At 42.0% G+C, this 19,047-nt stretch overlaps 1 protein-coding gene across 2 annotated transcripts in view; it reads right to left on the reverse strand.

The window, feature by feature from the left end:
* LOC121545167 (isovaleryl-CoA dehydrogenase, mitochondrial) overlaps window positions 1–18,237 on the reverse strand; it is a 28,199-nt gene extending 9,962 nt beyond the window's left edge. The window contains exons 1-2 of one of the 2 annotated variants that reach the window (XM_041855610.2): window positions 17,701–18,235; window positions 3,529–3,618 (exon numbers count right to left, since the gene is read on the reverse strand). In XM_041855610.2, coding sequence (XP_041711544.2) covers window positions 3,529–3,618; window positions 17,701–17,823 — 213 coding nt within the window. In that variant the 5' untranslated portion in view covers window positions 17,824–18,235. Of the gene's footprint in view, window positions 1–3,528; window positions 3,619–17,700 lie in introns of both variants that reach the window. The other variant, XM_041855611.2, reaches the window with a different exon arrangement.
* Window positions 18,238–19,047: the final 810 nt, after the last annotated feature.

Genomic DNA, 19,047 nt, shown 5'->3' on the forward strand with positions numbered 1-19,047 from the left:
CCAATTTATAGATGTGATTATGATATGCTATAGGCACGGCCGGCCCGCTCATTAGGCAGGATTAGGCGGCCGCCTATGGCGGCAGATTGATGAGGGCGCATTTTCTGAACTAAACTGACCAAGATGCACCTCCAACAACAACACATAAAACCTCACATAATTCTGCCCAAAAACAAATGACAATTTCTCTCAACCAGTGGCATATGGGCTTTTTAGGTGAGTGCTGTTGCTGCCCTTTGATAAGCAGTGGCCACTATTTTGCTTAACCATTCCCAGCGCGCCTCTCCAGGGTGCTGTCGGAGAGTCACATCTCTGCAGCGCTCCACCAACATTCAGTAAAAAAAATTATCTAACATAAATCATGTAGCACATATAGGATATGGTAGAAATAGTATGTGGCCTTTTCTGTAGCCTACAGGCTGGAGATAAAATGTATGCCAATGTAATGAGACAGACACTTTTTACATCATGCAGGTTTCGCCGATCAAATAGCCTAACCTAAATGGCGCGCAATCAAATAAAAAATGAGCTGTCATGTTAACAAAGCAACAAGTCAAAGTAAAATGGACAATATGGAATGGACAATCACAACTGTTGTCCAGGAGTTTCACCCCATTGTCATGATCAGTGATTTCCGTACATTTTTTGACAAGCTGATCATAGCGAAAAAGAAAATACTTATGCATTTCACGCTGTGTAAACACATTGCAAATAGGCATGTGATGCCTCTTGATAACGCTAAGTAGCTGATATTCAGAACTTAAATAGCCAAATTGATTAGTCACAGGACTAATAAAGCCAATAAAATGGCCTGTTTTACAAACAGTGGGCCTACCACATGGATGGGCATTCATAAAATTCCATTGCAGGCAACACTGTAGGCTACCCCTCAGTAAGTACAGACCGACGCCTTTTGGACATCTTTTTTTGGTGCAGTTCGGCCTTGATTTCCATATCCACAAACATTGGTTTTTGGCCCGGCCCGTCTATGTTTGGTTAGGAGCTTGGCCTGGCACAATCAAATCAATTGCTGGTCGGACTCCCTCTAGTCATTTGTGTGTCTTCATTTTTTTATCAAACTGTGTGCTTAAAGCATCAGACAAGCTCAGTTAATATAGTTGATTTGATTAAAACACATAGGATGTGTCAATATATCGAAAAATACAAGTTTAAAAATTGGTTGGTCGAAAGAACAGAAGACTCTTGGTCGACCAAGATTTTGTTTAGTCGGGGACAGCCCTAGTATCATTACACCCAGTCACCACATAGATACAGCGTCCTTCCTAACTCAGTTGCTGGAGAGGAAGTTAATCGCTTAGGGATTTCACCATGAGGTGACTTTAAAACTGTTACAGAGTTTAATGGCTGTGATAACAGAAAGCTGAGGATGGATCAACAACATTGTAGTTACTCCACAATACTAACCTAAATGACAGAGTGTCGAGAAAGAAGCCTGTACAGAAAAAAATTATTCCAAAACATGCGTCATGTTTGCAATAAGGCACTAAAGTAAAACAGCAAAGAATGTCCTGTATACAAAGCGTTGCCAAATCAAACACATCACTGAGTACCACTCTTCATATTTTCAAGTATGGTGGTGGTTGCATCATGTTATGGGTATGCTTGTCATCGGCAAGCACTAGGGAGTTTTTAGGATAAAAAGAAATGGACTAAAGCTAAGCACAGGCAAAAACCTAGAGGGAAACCTGGTTCAGTCTGCTTTCCAACAGACGCTGGGTGACACATTTACATTCCAGCAGGACAATAACCTAAAACACAAGGCCAAATATACACTGGAGTTGATTAACAGAACATTGAATGTTCCTGAGTGGCCTAGTTACAGTTTTGACTTAAATCGCCTTGAAAAGATAGCTGTCTAGCAATGATCAACAACCAACTTGACAGAGCTTGAATAAAAAAATTTAAGAATCATGTGCAAATATTTTACAATCCAGGTGTGCAAAGCTCTTAGAGGCTTACCCAGAAAGACTCACAGCTGTAATCACTGCCAAAGGTGATTATAGCATGTATTGTCTCAGGGGGTTGAATACTTAAATTCTGTATTTCTGTATTTTATTTTCAATACATTTGCAAACATTTCTAAAAACATGTTATCACCTTTTCATTATGGGGTATTGTGTGTAGATGGGTGAGATTTAAAACATGTTTTAATCCATTTTGAATTCAGGCTGCAACAAAATGTGGAATAAGTCAAGGGGTATGAATACTTTCTAAAGGCACTGTATTAAGAAATAAATGACTCTGGCTAAGCCTAATCAGACTTACCTGTGCTAATGACAAAGTCAAATTATACAAATGTAACAACAGCCGGCGCGCACTGGACTGAAAAAACGATACAGATGTAACCATGTGTCGTATTATCTGACCAGCACTAGACAAAATTCAATTGTGCATTTCACAGGTCACTTTGAAACTGGACAAAATCTGAACCAATCATGGACGTCTATGTTTGGGCCAAATCAAGGCCAGTCTGTGGACGTTGAAATCAAGGTCAGGGGGGACTGACCAAATTGCAACTAGTTTTTTATTTTTACGTCCGGTGTCAGTTGGTGCTCAGTGGGTAAGGATGCTGGTTACAGTAAATGGAAAGAGACGGGGCTCATGGGTAGCTGTCAAAAGGAGCCGGCAGAGGTGACATTAACTGGAGAGAGAAGAGACGCAGAGAGAGGGTTTTAACTGTTTTAAACACTTGCTTTGACCACCAGACGACAGAGAGAGAAAGAAAACAGTTATGAGATGAACATAACAGTATGCCAGTGGAAGAGAGGACTGTAGCAGGTGACTCAACTATGGTTTGTGACTACTATGATTTCCGATTGTAGACAATTCAATTGCAGTGAACGTTACAGATTTTTGGGAAATGCTGTTACCAATTTTTTACCCGTTTTAAATCACTTAATCATTCATAAACCAAATAGATATAGTAAAAACAGTAACTAGCCTAATTGGTAGGTCTACCGTTACTGGTTATGTCTGAACTTTCATTATCCTTCATACTCATGAGGGAGAGAAATATGAAAATATCCTTAAAATATGTGGGTTTTTGGTTAACGGAATTTCAAGGCACAGGGCAATGTTTCTTAAACAAGGCAAAACATTTCTCCAAAACTAAATATAAGTGTTGATATAAGCTGTCAGAGGACTTTACTTCAACATTATTGTGTTTTGATGTATTTCTAATACCTTAAGACTTTTTCTGGTGGATGTTTTTCTAAGACCCCTTTTCCATCTGTTTGACCAGCAATCAAAGCCTTAGGATATAAAATGGTAGAAAAATGTATATACGCCTTAATTAAAAAATATATATAGTCTAAGCTTTCATTTGACACCAGATTTGACATGCTCCTATGAACTTCACATGTTGGTGCTCATGGATAGTTTCGATGGAAATGCCCACGTGCAAGTGTATTAAAATTAGGCTGTTAAAGAAGAATACATCACAAAAACCACATCCTTTTATGGTAGGGCTGTCCTTCCATAATAGTAGAGTATATTTCAGCATCTCACCCTCATCCCAACAAATTCATTGCTCTTGTCAATCTCATCAGCAATGGGTGCCAGCTTCTCTGCTAGGAACCTCCGGACTGTCTGTCGGAGCTGGACAACAGAAGAAATGACAACAATACTGTCAATGTAGTTCACACAAATGAATCAACATGAATTTCAAACCCAATATGTTCAGATGTATACTCTTCAGATAGCTGCTTTCAGCAACGCGGATGTATTTACATACACTAGCGTTGCTCCCAACTGTATTGGGTTGCACAAAAACAGTCCAGAGGAAGCCAGAAGAATAAAATAAAATACTGTTACAACATTGCAAAGTATTTTTAAATGAATCAATACAAGCCTGTCAAAATGACAATCTAATAAAAACTACTGGATAGTATCAACCACAGTATGCGAGCAGAGCGGAGCTGGAGCGAGGAGCAAAGCGTGTCCAATTTGACATCTGACTTTCCCTTTATTTCGCTCCAGTAGCGCTCACGTCACGAGCTCAGGGCATGCCCGGACCAGCATGCATTTGTAGTCTACTTGTGTGCTGCTAATAGCCCCTTGCTGTAGCTACTGTCATGGAGTTTGCTAAATATTTTCATAAAGAAACTGATAAAGCACACAGGTGCTAATTCAAGGTGACTTACAAAGATCAGGACCAACAGCAAGAGAGGGAGTGCGGCGATGTAATGTCCACTGTTATGTGTAAGGCTTGGATGCCACCTGCTGGTATGGTGCTAAACTGTTAGGTTATAGACCGGATTGCCATTGTTCTATGCACGGGATATGGCAGCTTTTACACTGGCTACATGAAACATCCACAACTAAAGAATCATGGTGGAATCTGAAAAGGCTCTTATCCCAAAAGCATGATGGTGTACAGAATAACAACAAATAAATCCAGAAAAACGCATGTCAAAAATGTTATAAATTGATTTGCATTTTAATGAGGGAAATAAGTATTTGACCCCCACTCAATCAGAAAGATTTCTTGCTCCCAGCTGTCTTTTATACAGGTAACGAGCTGAGATTAAGAGCACACTCTTAAAGGCAGTGCTCCTAATCTCAGTTTGTTACCTGTATAAAAGACACCTGTCCACAGAAGTAATCAATCAATCAGATTCCAAACTCTCCACCATGGCCAAGACCAAAGAGCTCTCCAAGGATGTCAGGGACAAGATTGTAGACCTACACAAGGCTGGAATGGGCTACAAGACCATCGGCAAGCAGCTTGGTGAGAAGGTGACAACAGTTGGTGCGATTATTCGCAAATGGAAGAAACACAAAATAACTGTCAATCTCCCTCGGCCTGGGGCTCCATGCAAGATCTCACCTCATGGAGTTGCAATGATCATGAGAACGGTGAGGAATCAGCCCAGAACTACACGGGAGGATCTTGTCAATGATCTCAAAGCTGCTGGGACCATAGTCACCAAGAAAACAATTGGTAACACACTACGCCGTGAAGAACTGAAATCCTGCAGCGCCCGCAAGGTCCCCCTGCTAAAGAAAGCACATATACAGGCCCGTCTGAAGTTTGCCAATGAACATCTGAATGATTCAGAGAAGAACTGGGTGAAAATGTTGTGGTCAGATGAGACCAAAATCGAGCTCTTTGGCATCAACTCAACTCGCCGTGTTTGGAGGAGGAGGAATGCTGCCTATGACCCCAAGAACACCATCCCCACCGTCAAACATGGAGGTGGAAACATTATGCTTTGGGGGTGTTTTTCTGCTAAGGGGACAGGACAACTTCACCACATCAAAGGGACGATGGACGGGGCCATGTACCGTCAAATCTTGGGTGAGAACCTCCTTCCCTCAGCAAGGGCATTGAAAATGGGTCATGGATGGGTATTCCAGCATGACAATGACCCAAAACAAACGGCCAAGGCAAAAGCACATTAAGGTCCTGGAGTGGCCTAGCCAGTCTCCAGACCTTATTCCCATAGAACATCTTTGGAGGGAGCTGAAGGTTCGAGTTGCTAAACGTCAGCCTCGAAACCTTAATGACTTGGAGAAGATCTGCAAAGAGGAGTGGGACAAAATCCCTCCTGAGATGTGTGCAAACCTGGTGGCCAACTACAAGAAACGTCTGACCTCTGTGATTGCCAACAAGGGTTTTGCCACCAAGTACTAAGTCATGTTTTGCAGAGGGGTCAAATACTTATTTCCCTCATTAAAATGCAAATCAATTCATAACATTTTTGACATGCGTTTTTCTGGATTTTTTTGTTGTTATTCTGTCTCTCAGTGTACAAATAAATCTACCATTAAAGTTATAGACTGATCATGTCTTTGTCAGTGGTCAAACGTACAAAATCAGCAGGGGATCAAATACTTTTTCCCCTCACTGTACATACAGTGGGGAAAAAAAGTATTTAGTCAGCCACCAATTGTGCAAGTTCTCCCACTTAAAAAGATGAGAGAGGCCTGTAATTTTCATCATAGGTAGACGTCAACTATGACAGACAAAATTAGGAAAAAAATCCAGAAAATCACATTGTAGGATTTTTAATGAATTTATTTGCAAATTATGGTGGAAAATAAGTATTTGGTCAATAACAAAAATGTCTCAATACTTTGTTATATACCCTTTGTTGGCAATGACACAGGTCAAACGTTTTCTGTAAGTCTTCACAAGGTTTTCACACACTGTTCCTGGTATTTTGGCCCATTCCTCCATGCAGATCTCCTCTAGAGCAGTGATGTTTTGGGGCTGTCGCTGTGCAACACGGACTTTCAACTCCCTCCAAAGATTTTCTATGGGGTTGAGATCTGGAGACTGGCTAGGCCACTCCAGGACCTTGAAATGCTTCTTACGAAGCCACTCCTTCGTTGCCCGGGCGGTGTGTTTGGGATCATTGTCATGCTGAAAGACCCAGCCACGTTTCATCTTCAATGCCCTTGCTGATGGAAGGAGGTTTTCACTCAAAATCTCACTATACATGGCCCCATTCATTCTTTCCTTTACACGGATCAGTCGTCCTGGTCCTTTTGCAGAAAAACAGCCCCAAAGCATGATGTTTCCACCCCCATGCTTCACAGTAGGTATGGTGTTCTTTGGATGCAACTCAGCATTCTTTGTCCTCCAAACACGACGAGTTGAGTTTTTACCAAAAAGTTATATTTTGGTTTCATCTGACCATATGATATTCTCCCAATCCTCTTCTGGATCATCCAAATGCACTCTAGCAAACTTCAGACGGGCCTGGACATGTACTGGTTTAAGCAGGGGGGCACGTCTGGCACTGCAGGATTTGAGTCCCTGGCGGCGTAGTGTGTTACTGATGGTAGGCTTTGTTACTTTGGTCCCAGCTCTCTGCAGGTCATTCACTAGGTCCCCCCGTGTGGTTCTGGGATTTTTGCTCACCGTTCTTGTGATAATTTTGACCCCACGGGGTGAGATCTTGCGTGGAGCCCCAGATCGAGAGAGATTATCAGTGGTCTTGTATATCTTCCATTTCCTAATAATTGCTCCCACAGTTGATTTATTCAAACCAAGCTGCTTACCTATTGCATATTCAGTCTTCCCAGCCTGGTGCAGGTCTACAATTTTGTTTCTGGTGTCCTTTGACAGCTCTTTGGTCTTGGCCATAGTGGAGTTTGGAGTGTGACATTTTGAGGTTGTGGACAGGTGTCTTTTATGCTGATAACAAGTTCAAACAGGTGCCATTAATACAGGTAACGAGTGGAGGACAGAGGAGCCTCTTAAAGAAGAAGTTACAGGTCTGTGAGAGCCAGAAATCTTGCTTGTTTGTAGGTGACCAAATACTTATTTTCCACCATAATTTGCAAATCAATTCATAAAAAATCCTACAATGTGATTTTCCGGATTTTTTTTCCTCAATTTGTCTGTCATAGTTGACGTGTACCTATGATGAAAATTACAGGCCTCTCATCTTTTTTAAGTGGGAGAACTTGCACAATTGGTGGCTGACTAAATACTTTTTTTCCCCCACTGTACACATACATACATATAAATACATATACATATCCTTTAAAAATATATATTTCCCTTTATTATTTTCCAACCCCACCACCCCTGAGCCACTTGTGTGGGTTGTAGACTCCGTCTCATGCTACCACTAGAGTGAAAGCACCGCCAGCATTCAAAAGTGACCAAAACATCAGCCAGGAAGCATAGGAACTGAGAAGTGGTCTGTGGTCACCACCTGCAAAACCAGTCCTTTATTGGGGGTGTCTTGCTAATTGCCTATAATTTCCACCTGTTGTCTATTCCATTTGCACAACAGCATGTGAAATGTATTGTCAATCAGTGTTGCTTCCTAAGTGGACAGTTTGATTTCACAGAAGTGTGATTGACTTGGAGTTACATTGTGTTGTTTAAGTGTTCCCTTTATTTTTTTGAGCAGTGTATATATACATACTAGGGCTGTCAAATGATTAAAATTTTTAATCAAATTAATCAGAATTTTCAGTGGATTAATCATGATTAATCACTATTTGCAATTACACCTGAATCCTAACCATTTTTTTTCTGAAATGCATACCAAAAGATAAATAACAGGACACAGATACATAATTTTCATATTATGTCTGTTTATTAACACAGCCAAATAATGGTGTTTTAAATCAAGCTGAAACATACTACACACCATAATATTTGTCTTTGGCTGTGGCTCTTGACGGTGGCTTATAGAATGAGTCTTGAGACGCCACTTGCAAAACATCAAGGAAACCTGAGTCTTCTACAATGCTAATGGGTCTACAATCCTTTGCAATCCATTTTGCTATTGTGTTGGTCAAATTATCTGAGGTTGATTTTGTTAATTGCCTGCAAACATTCAGCGTGGTCTGGCGCAAACCACTTGCTGAATCTGACGGCCCAGCAAACGCATGTTTGGCGTTGACATGGTACTTCAAGCTTGAACAGCTCCGGTGAAATTGAAACTCCTTCTTACAAATCTTGCAAATAACCTTGTACTTGTTAACTGTACCATCATCATTCTTTTTATATTTGAATCCGTCAATAGGCCCACTTTGCTCACCTTGCTCCATCTCGCCTCTAGCTCCCAACCACTTTCCTGACCTGAATAATTTGTCACACTGCGCATGCGTGAAATGCGTTAAAAAAATTGACGTAATTAACAGCAAACAACTAATTAACGTCGTTAACGCGCTATTTTTGACAGCCCTAATACATACATATACTGTACATACATACACATACATATACAGTGGGGGAAAAAAGTATTTAGTCAGCCACCAATTGTGCAAGTTCTCCCACTTAAAAAGATGAGAGAGGCCTGTAATTTTCATCATAGGTACAAGTCAACTATGACAGACAAATTGAGATTTTTTTTTCCAGAAAATCACATTGTAGGATTTTTAATGATTTTATTTGCAAATTTTGGTGGAAAATAAGTATTTGGTCACCTACAAACAAGCAAGATTTCTAGCAATGATCACAAGAACGGTGAGCAAAAATCCCAGAACCACATGGGGGGACCTAGTGAATGACCTGCAGAGAGCTGGGACCAAAGTAACAAAGCCTACCATCAGTAACACACTACGCCGCCAGGGACTCAAATCCTGCAGTGCCAGACGTGTCCCCCTGCTTAAGCCAGTACATGTCCAGGCCCGTCTGAAGTTTGCTAGAGTGCATTTGGATGATCCAGAAGAGGATTGGGAGAATGTCATATGGTCAGATGAAACCAAAATAGAACTTTTGGTAAAAACTCAACCTCGGTCGTCTTTGGAGGACAAAGAATGCTGAGTTGCATCCAAAGAACACCATACCTACTGTGAAGCATGGGGGTGGAAACATCATGCTTTGGTGCTGTTTTTCTGCAAAGGGACCAGGACGACTGATCCGTGTAAAGGAAAGAATGAATGGGGCCATGTATCGTGAGATTTTGAGTGAAAACCTCCTTCCATCAGCAAGGGCATTGAAGATGAAACGTGGCTGGGTCTTTCAGCATGACAATGATCCCAAACACACCGCCCGGGCAACGGAGAAGCATTTCAAGGTCCTGGAGTGGCCTAGCCAGTCTCCAGATCTCAACCCCATAGAAAATCTTTGGAGGGAGTTGAAAGTCTGTGTTGCCCAGCGACAGCCCCAAAACATCACTGCTCTAGAGGAGATCTGCATGGAGGAATGGGCCAAAATACCAGCAACAGTGTGTGAAAACCTTGTGAAGACTTACAGAAAACGTTTGACCTGTGTCATTGCCAACAAAGGGTATATAACAAACTATTGAGAAACTTTTGTTATTGACCAAATACTTATTTTCCACCATAATTTGCAAATAAATTCATTAAAAATCCTACAATGTGATTTTCTGGATTTTTTTTCTCATTTTGTCTGTCATAGTTGACGTGTACCTATGATGAAAATTACAGGCCTCTCTCATCTTTTTAAGTGGGAGAACTTGCACAATTGGTGGCTGACTAAATACTTTTTTCCCCCACTGTATATATATATGAAGAAGACAAAAAGCCCATTATGGCAAGAGTGGCCAAAAGGGTGTTTAGCATCCCCAGTGACTCTGCAAGTGTGGAGAGGATATAAGTCTCCCGAGTGGCGCAGTGGTCTAAGGCACTGCATCGCAGTGCTAGCTGTGCCACTAGAGATCCTGGTTCGAATCCAGGCTCTGTCGTAGCCGGCCGTGACCGGGAGACCCATGGGGCGGCGCACAATTGGCCCAGCGTCGTCTAGGGGAGGGGAGGGAATGGCCGGCAGGGGATGTAGCTCAGTTTGTAGAGCATGGCGTTTGCAACGCCAGGGTTGTGGGTTCGATTCCCAAGGGGGGTATGAAAAATAAAAAATAAAAATAAAAATGTATGCACTAACTGTAAGTCGCTCTGGATAAGAGCGTCTGCTAAATGACTTAAATGTAAATGTAAATGTGATATTCTCCGCTGCTGGCCTGCTCTCCAGGCACTATCGCTTGAGCCTGAAGCCATAGACTGGCCAAACTCGTTTCTAAAAATGAATTCAAAAGGTAGTAATAAGTCAATTTTCGTTTAATTTGTATTTAATTCTAAGTAAGTCACAGCCTATATGCACAATATATAGACTATAATGATTTAATGAAACAAAATGTTGTTTAAATGCTGCACGTTTTATGTCCCAACCAGCCTATTGTGTCGCACTCGCAAATCCTTCACAATATATTTATTTGTAGGCTATAGCCTTGAAATAATATAGCCTAAATAATTCATTTTCATTCCTTCTTAGGCTCCCTGTCTGGCTCCTGACCTATTTTGAGTGTTTATATGCTGTTTATTATGACATGTAGCCAATTTGAAATTGTTCACTTCTTATACTCACCTTTTAAAGTTTATTCAAATACTTTTTATTCAAATCCATATGGTTTGGTTTCAATACTTAAAAACCAATGTGTAGGTCCAGGTAGTCACAAAAATAGATGGGTGTTGGTTAGGCTAAATTGTGAGCAGTGAGCAGGATTTCCAACTGCTCAACTCTGCTCACATGCCATGTTTGCGGTTTTCCCGCAAATTGGGTTACTTTGAAAACGATGTTGTGGGTGAAAATGTATTGGTGGCAGGTTTTTGGGCTACTTCTAAATTGCACCGCGGCTGCCTTGGCATTTCTCTTAAAATATATACAGTACCAGTCAAAAGTTTGGACACAGCTACTCATTCCAGGGTTTTTCTTTATTTTTACTTTTCTATGTTGTAGAATAATAGTGAAGACATCAAAACTATTAAATAACACATATGGAATCATGTAGTAACCAAAAAAGTGTTAAACAAAACAAAATATATTTTATATTTGAGATTCTTCAAAGTAGCCACCCTTTGCCTTGATGACAGCTTTGCGCACTCTTGGCATTCTCTCAACCACCTTCATGAGGTAGTCACCTGGAATGCATTTCAATTAACAGGTGTCATTACTTTAAGACATGAAGGTCCGTCAACCCGGAAAATTTCAAGAACTTTGAAAGTTTCTTCAAGTGCAGTCGCAAAAACCAAGCGCTATGATGAAACTGACTCTCATGAGGACCGCCACAGGAAAGGAAGACCCAGAGTCATCTCAGCTGCAGAGGATAAGTTCATTAGAGTTACCAGCCTCAGAAATTGCAGCCCAAATAAATGCTTCACAGAGTTCTAGTAACAGACACATCACCAACTGTTCAGAGGAGACTACGTGAATCAGGCCTTCATGGTTGAATTGCTGCAAAGAAACCACTACTAAAGGACACCAATAAGAAGAAGAGACTTGCTTGGGCCAAGAAACACAAGCAATGGACATTAGACCGGTGGAAATCGATCCTTTGGTCTGATAAGTCCACATTTGAGATTTTTGGTTCCAACCGCTGTGTCTTTGTGAGACGCAGAGTAGGTGAACGGATGATCTCTGCATGTGTGGTTCCCACCGTGAAGCATGGAGGAGGAGGTGTGATGGTGTGGGGATGCTTTGCTGGTGACACTGTCAGTGATTTATTTAGAATTCAAGACACACTTAACCAGCATGGCTACCACAGCATTCTGCAGTGATACGCCATCCCATCTGGATTGCGCTTAGTGGGACTATCATTTGTTTTTCAACAGGACAGTGACCCAACACACCTCCAGACTGTGTAAGGGCTATTTGACCAAGAAGGAGAGTGGTGGAGTGCTGCATCAGATGATCTGGCCTCCACAATCACCCGACCTCAACCCAATTGAGATGGTTTGGGATGAGTTGGACCACAGAGTGTAGGAAAAGCAGCCAACAAGTGCTCAGCATATGTGGAAACTCCTTCAAGACTGTTGGAAAAGCATTCCAGGTGAAGCTGGTTGAGAGAATACCAAGAGTGTGCAAAGCTGTCATCAAGGAAAAGGGTGGCTACTTTGAAAAATCTCAAATATAAAATATTTGATTTGTTTAACACTTTTTTGGTTACTACATGATTCCACATGTGTTATTTCATAGTTGTGATGTCTTCACTATTATTCTACAATGTAGAAAATAGTAAAAATAAAGAAACACCCTTGAATGAGTAGGTGTATCCAAACTTTTGACTGGTACTGTATATTTAACTGTAACCAGCTGCTGCTGACTATCAGGCAGTGAGCAGGTTGTGAGTGAGTGAGTGAGTGAGTGAGTGAGTGAGTGAGTGAATGGTGGGGAGGGCCAGAGGGGTGTGTGTGCGTTGAGAGCACTGGTAGAGAGTGCTGCATCAGAGGCAGCTGAGTCAAGGAGACAAAGCAGAGCACGCATGTCTTTTTACCAGTTGTAGGTAGGCTATTTAGATTGGTCATTATGGAGACACCCCTTTTCCATAAAACATATTGACGTGCTAGAACTAATATAACGGCGACAAAGCATTGGAAAATGACTTTTGGCACACTAGAGCTCTTTAGATAAATTCGCTCAGAGGTGGTTTAAAGTAAACTGCATTCAAATGTCAACTTTTCTCATGGAAAACCGTAGCAAGCGAAGGGTTTTACTCATGCTGAGTTCTAAGGTCTGGAGCACTCTGCAAGTTGAAATTTGAAATGGAAGTTATGAACTCCCTTGCGTGCTTCTGTTATGGGGAAAAGGTCCACAATAAAAATGACATGAAATGTGGAGAATGATACGCTACATTTGCATCTGTTGGCCATCAAGTAGGCTAATAATTTATATGCCATTGTAGGCTACTGTTGCTTACCATTTGACATAGTACAATAAATATGTTGAAATGACGATATTACTGGAGTCATTGCAAATCAATTTGTGCCTCTTGTGTAGCTGGCAAACAGATGTAATAAATAGCCTATAACTCCGTTTTTTTTGTTGTAGCCTTGTGTTATTATGCAATTGTTAATGGCCATGTTTAGTTAATTAAATTGGACGTTTTCAATTGTGATCATGGTCACAGCGCTATCACGAATGTATCATTCTCCACATTTAATGTCAGTTGAATTGTGGACTTTTCCCTGAAATTAGATGTTGGCCTTTAGGCTACCTGAATCTAGCGCAGCAAACCATGGCAAAGTTGAATTGCAATTATAAACCCAGATTTTAGTCAGTAGCCTATTGAAATAACAAGTCAATCTCACAAATAGACAATTTATAACGGGTTTGTAGTCTTAACATCTGGCACATAGTGAAGGCACAATTGCCAGAAAATAGCCTAACATTCGTTTTTGGAAGTTCGTCCAAGTGTTTCTTAAACAGAGATTAAGATCCTCTGTCCAACTTTCATCACTAAAACGCTCCTGTCGGATTTATCTACAGTTATGCACAAACAGGATTTATTTACAATTATAAACTGGATGGTTTGAGCCCTGAATGCTGATTGGTTGAAAGACATGGTATATCTGACTGTGTACCATGAGAATGACAAAACAAAATAAAACGTTTTACTATTCTAATTACATTGATAACCAGTTTATAATAGCAATAAGGCTCCTCATGGGTTTGTGTTACATGGCCAATGTACCACGCTAAGAACTATGTCCAAAGAACAGCCCTTAGCCGTGGTATATTGGCCATAAACCACACCTCCTAGGGCCTTATTGTTTAATCATAGCAGTCATAACAAGTTAAATCAACATCCATTGATGGAAAAATGATCTGGAGAGTTTAATAAGGGCAATATATAACTCCTCTTGCGACATATTCTTAAACTTGCAATAATTATTATTTTGATGGAAAACCGAATTTTGCTTCTTCTTCTTGTTAAAAATGACATAGATATGCCTTCTTAATTTGCTCGATAACTTTATGGAAAAAGGGTTTCATTGATAAATGTGACAACTCCTTTCTCGCTACGATAAAAAAAAATTGTGCTAGTTTTCAGGCCTTGTGGGCGGGTTTTCCGAGGTCATTCTGTTAGAAATTGTAGCTTAACCTGGCAACACTGTTTGGTATCAACCTAGCTATATACATTTTGATTCATTTTGAGGGGAAATGCGAAAGACACATTTCGGTTGAATGCATTCAGTTGTGCAACTGACTACTAAGGAAGTCTCGAGGTTTTGCTCGCCTGAGGTAGAGTATCTTATGATAAGCTGTAGACCACACTATTTACCAAGAGAGTTTTCATCTATATTTTTCATAGCTGTCTATTTACCACCACAAACCAATGCTGGCATTAAGATTGCACTGAATGAGTTGTACAAGGCCATTAATCAACAGGAAAACGCTCATCCAGATGCAGCGCTCCTAGTGGCCGGGGACTTTAATGCAGGGAAACTTAAATCCGTTCTACATAATTTCTACCAGCATGTTAAATGTGCAACCAGAGGGAAAAAAAACTCTAGACCACCTTTACTCCACACACAGAGACGCATACAAAGCTCTCCCTCGCCCTCCATTTGGCAAATCTGACCATAACTCTATCCTCCTGATTCCTGCTTATAAGCAAAAACTGAAGCAGGAAGCACCAGTGATTCGGTTAATAAAAAAGTGGTCAGATGACGCAGATGCTAAGCTACAGGACTGTTTTGCTAGCACAGACTGGAACATGTTCGGGATTCTTCAGACAGCATTGAGGAGTACACCACATCAGTCACTGGCTTCATCAATAAGTGCATCGATGATGTCGTCCCCACAGTGACCGTACGTACATACCCCAACCTGAAGCCATGGATTACAGGAAACATCCGCACTGAGCTAAAGGGTAGAGCTGCCGCTGTCAAGGAACGGGACTCTAACCCGGACGCTTATAAGAAATCCCGCTATGACCTCCGACGAACCATCAAACAGGCAAAGAGTCAATACAGGTCTAAGATTGAATCATACTACACTGGCTCTGACGCTCGTCGGATGTGGCAGGGCTTGAAAACTATTACAGACTACAAAGGGAAGCACAGCCGCGAGCTGCCCAGTGACACAAGCCTACCAGACGAGCTAAACCACTTCTATGCTCGCTTGAGGCAAGCAACACTGAAGCATGCATGAGAGCACCAGCTGTTCCGGATGACTATGTGATCACGCTCTCCGTAGCCGATGTGAGTAAGACTTTTAAGCAGGTCAACATTCACAAGGCCGCAGGGCCAGACGGATTACCAGGACGTGTACTCCGAGCATGTGCTGACCAACTGGCAAGTGTCTTCACTGACATTTTCAACATGTCCCTGACTGAGTCTGTAATACCAACATGTTTCAAGCAGACCACCATAGTCCCGTGCCCAAGAACTCTAAGATAACCTGCCTAAATGACTACCGACCCGTAGCACTGACGTCTGTAGCCATGAAGTGCTTTGAAAGACTGGTCATGGCTCACATCAACAGCATAATCCCAGAAACCCTAGACCCACTCCAATTTGCATACCGCCCCAACAGATCCACAGATGATGCAATCTCTATCGCACTCCACACTGCCCTTTCCCACCTGGACAAGAGGAACACCTACGTGAGAATGCTATTCATTGACTACAGCTCAGCATTCAACACCATAGTGCCCTCTAAACTCACCACTAAGCTAAGGATCCTGGGACTAAACACCTCCCTCTGCAACTGGATCCTGGACTTCCTGATGGGCCGCCCCCAGGTGGTAAGGGTAGGTAACAACACATCTGCCACACTGATCCCCAACACGGGGGCCCCTCAGGGGTGTGTGCTCAGTCCCCTCCTGTACTCTCTGTTCACCCATGACTGCATGGCCAGGCACGACTCCAACACCATCATTAAGTTTGCCGACGACACAACAGTGGTAGGCCTGATCACCGACAACGATGAGACAGCCTATAGGGAGGAGGTCAGAGATCTGGCCGTGTGGTGCCAGGACAACAACCTCTCCCTCAACGTGACCAAGACAAAGGAGATGATTGTGGACTACAGGAAAAAAAAGAGGACTGAGCACGCCCCCATTCTCATCGACGGGCTGTAGTGGAACAGGTTGAGAGCTTCAAGTTCCTTGGTGTCCACATCACCAACGAACTATCATGGTCCAAACACACCAAGACAGTCGTGAAGAGGGCACGACAAAGCCTATTCCCCCTCAGGAGACTAAAAAGATTTGGCATGGGTCCTCAGATCCTCAAAAAATTCTACAGCTGCACCATCGAGAGCATCCTGACTGGTTGCATCACCGCCTGGTATGGCAACTGCTTGGCCTCTGACCGCAAGGCACTACAGAGGGTAGTGCGTACGGCCCAGTACATCACTGGGGCAAAGCTTCCTGCCATCCAGGACCTCTATAACAGGCGGTGTCAGAGGAAGGCCCTCAAAATTGTCAAAGACTCCAGCCACCCTAGTCATAGACTGTTCTCTCTGCTACCGCACGGCAAGCGGTACCGGAGTGCCAAGTCTAGGTCCAAAAGACTTCTCAACAGCTTCTACCCCCAAGCCATAAGACTCCTGAACAGCTAATCATGGCTACCCGGACTATTTGCACTGCCCCCCCACCCCATCCTTTTTACGCTGCTGCTACTCTGTTAAGTATTTATGCATAGTCACTTTAACTCTACCCACATGTACATATTACCTCAACTACCTCAACTAGCCGGTGCCCCCGCACATTGACTCTGCAACGGTACCCCCCTGTATATATAGCCTCCCTACTGTCACTTTATTTTACTTCTGCTCTTTTTTTCTCAACACTTTTTTGTTGTTGTTTTATTCTTACTTTTTTTGTTTAACATAAATGCACTGTTGGTTAAGGGCTGTAAGTAAGCATTTCACTGTAATGTCTGCACCTGTTGTATTCGGCGCATGTGACCAATAAAATTTGATTTGATTTGATTTGATATAAAAACAAAAAACAAACAGTGGTTTCTTCCCTGAGGAAACAGCGTCACGAATTTTCAACCAATCAAAAACTGCCCAAGAAACCCACCCCTTGTCCACACCAATCGCTAATGTTAACTGTCCCTATCCATGTAACCTTTTTCTAGGAACATACCTGCACGCAGCTACACAGAGGTCTGAAAGCATTGCACCGTGTACATGTTTGCTCTGAACCGACTAGTGAGCTAACCAACTTCTGTTAGCCTATGCTGGTTGGTGAGTTAAAACACATTAAGTAGCGTCTCGAGGTCAGGACAGCACATATCGCTAACAAGCTGCTAGCTCGCCACAAACGTTATGCCATAACGTTAACTAGTAAATGTTCGCTAGCTAGATACAGTAGGCTATCAGTCAGTCATGTTGGCCTCTAACACTATATTCATCCTTGACAACCTTGTTTTATTCCTTTATAAAAAAAAATCATGTTGCTATTATAATATCAGCTGTATTTTACTCTGTTAGCTAATTCAGTGAACTTTCACCTAGTTTACCTGTATTTGCTCCTCAGTAAGCCCGTTGACGACATCATCCACTGGAAGACCAGCAGCGCATCCTCGTCTTGAAACCTTACTGATTCTTGAGCCCAGGCGCAATGCACTCCTGACTGCAAACATTGTTGTACTCGGTATGAGCCTAAACAATCAAGATTAGACCAAGAAGGTCGGATAATTACACAATTGCGGCGTGTCTAACGAGACTACATCAATCTACGAACCATGTTTGGAAGGAAATTCCATCAGCAACATAATAAAGTACTTCCGGGTCACGAAATTTGGGCAATTTTCCAAATAAAAGTCCCCAACATAATAGTAGAAAAGTGTCAATAACCTGTATTCATGATATATGAAAGATAATTGTCTAAACATTAACAATGATTCATTTATGTTCATATTTAAGTGACATTTGCATTAAGAGTGGGTTTTAAAACATGTCAGGTCAAATAAATTCCTCCAATGCGAATCACTGTTGGAATACATATTGGTTTATAGAGTAAAAACTTCTGGGTGCAGCAGTAAAAATATTGTAGGGAATACTCAGTAGAGTCTGTAGAATGTGTATATGGTGTAATTTCATGGGGCTCTGAATAATACAGAGTGTTGCTGGCCTTTTACTCCACCCATTCTGTTGGCGGCCACAATGCGAATCACTGTATATGGAATAAATCAAAATGTATTTGCCACATGTGCTGAATACAACAGGTGTAGACCTTACAGTGAAATGCTTACTTACAAGCCCTTAACCAACAATGCAGTTTTAAGAAAAATAAGTGTTAAGTAAAAAATAGATAAGTAAAAAATAACAAATAATTAAAGAGCAGCAGTAAAATAAAAGAACAGTAGGGAGGCTATATACAGGGGGGTACCGGTACAGAGTAAATGTGCGGGGGCACAGGTTAGTCGAGGTAATTGAGGTAATATATACATGTGGGTAGAGTTAAAGTGACTATGCATAGATAATAAACAGATAGTAGCAGCAGCGTAAAAGCAAATAGTCCAGGTAGCCATTATTAGCTGTTCAGGAGTCTTATGGCTTGGGGTAGAAGCTGTTAAAAAGCCTTTTGGACCTAGACTTGGCGCTCCGGTACCGCTTCCGTGCGGTAGCAGAGAGAACAGTCTATGACTAGGGTGGCTGGAGTCTTTGACCATTTTTAGGGCCTTCCCCTGACACCACCTGGTATAGAGGTCCTGGATGTTAGGAAGCTTGGCCCCAGTGATGTACTGGGCCGTACGCACTACCCTCTGTAGTGCCTTGCGGTCGGAGGCAGAGCAGTTGCCATACCAGGTAGTGATGGAACCAGTCAGGATGCTCTCGATGGTGCAGCTGTAGAACGTTTTGAG

The sequence above is a fragment of the Coregonus clupeaformis genome, chromosome 29 (assembly GCF_020615455.1).
Source record: "Coregonus clupeaformis isolate EN_2021a chromosome 29, ASM2061545v1, whole genome shotgun sequence".
Taxonomy (NCBI): domain Eukaryota; kingdom Metazoa; phylum Chordata; class Actinopteri; order Salmoniformes; family Salmonidae; genus Coregonus; species Coregonus clupeaformis.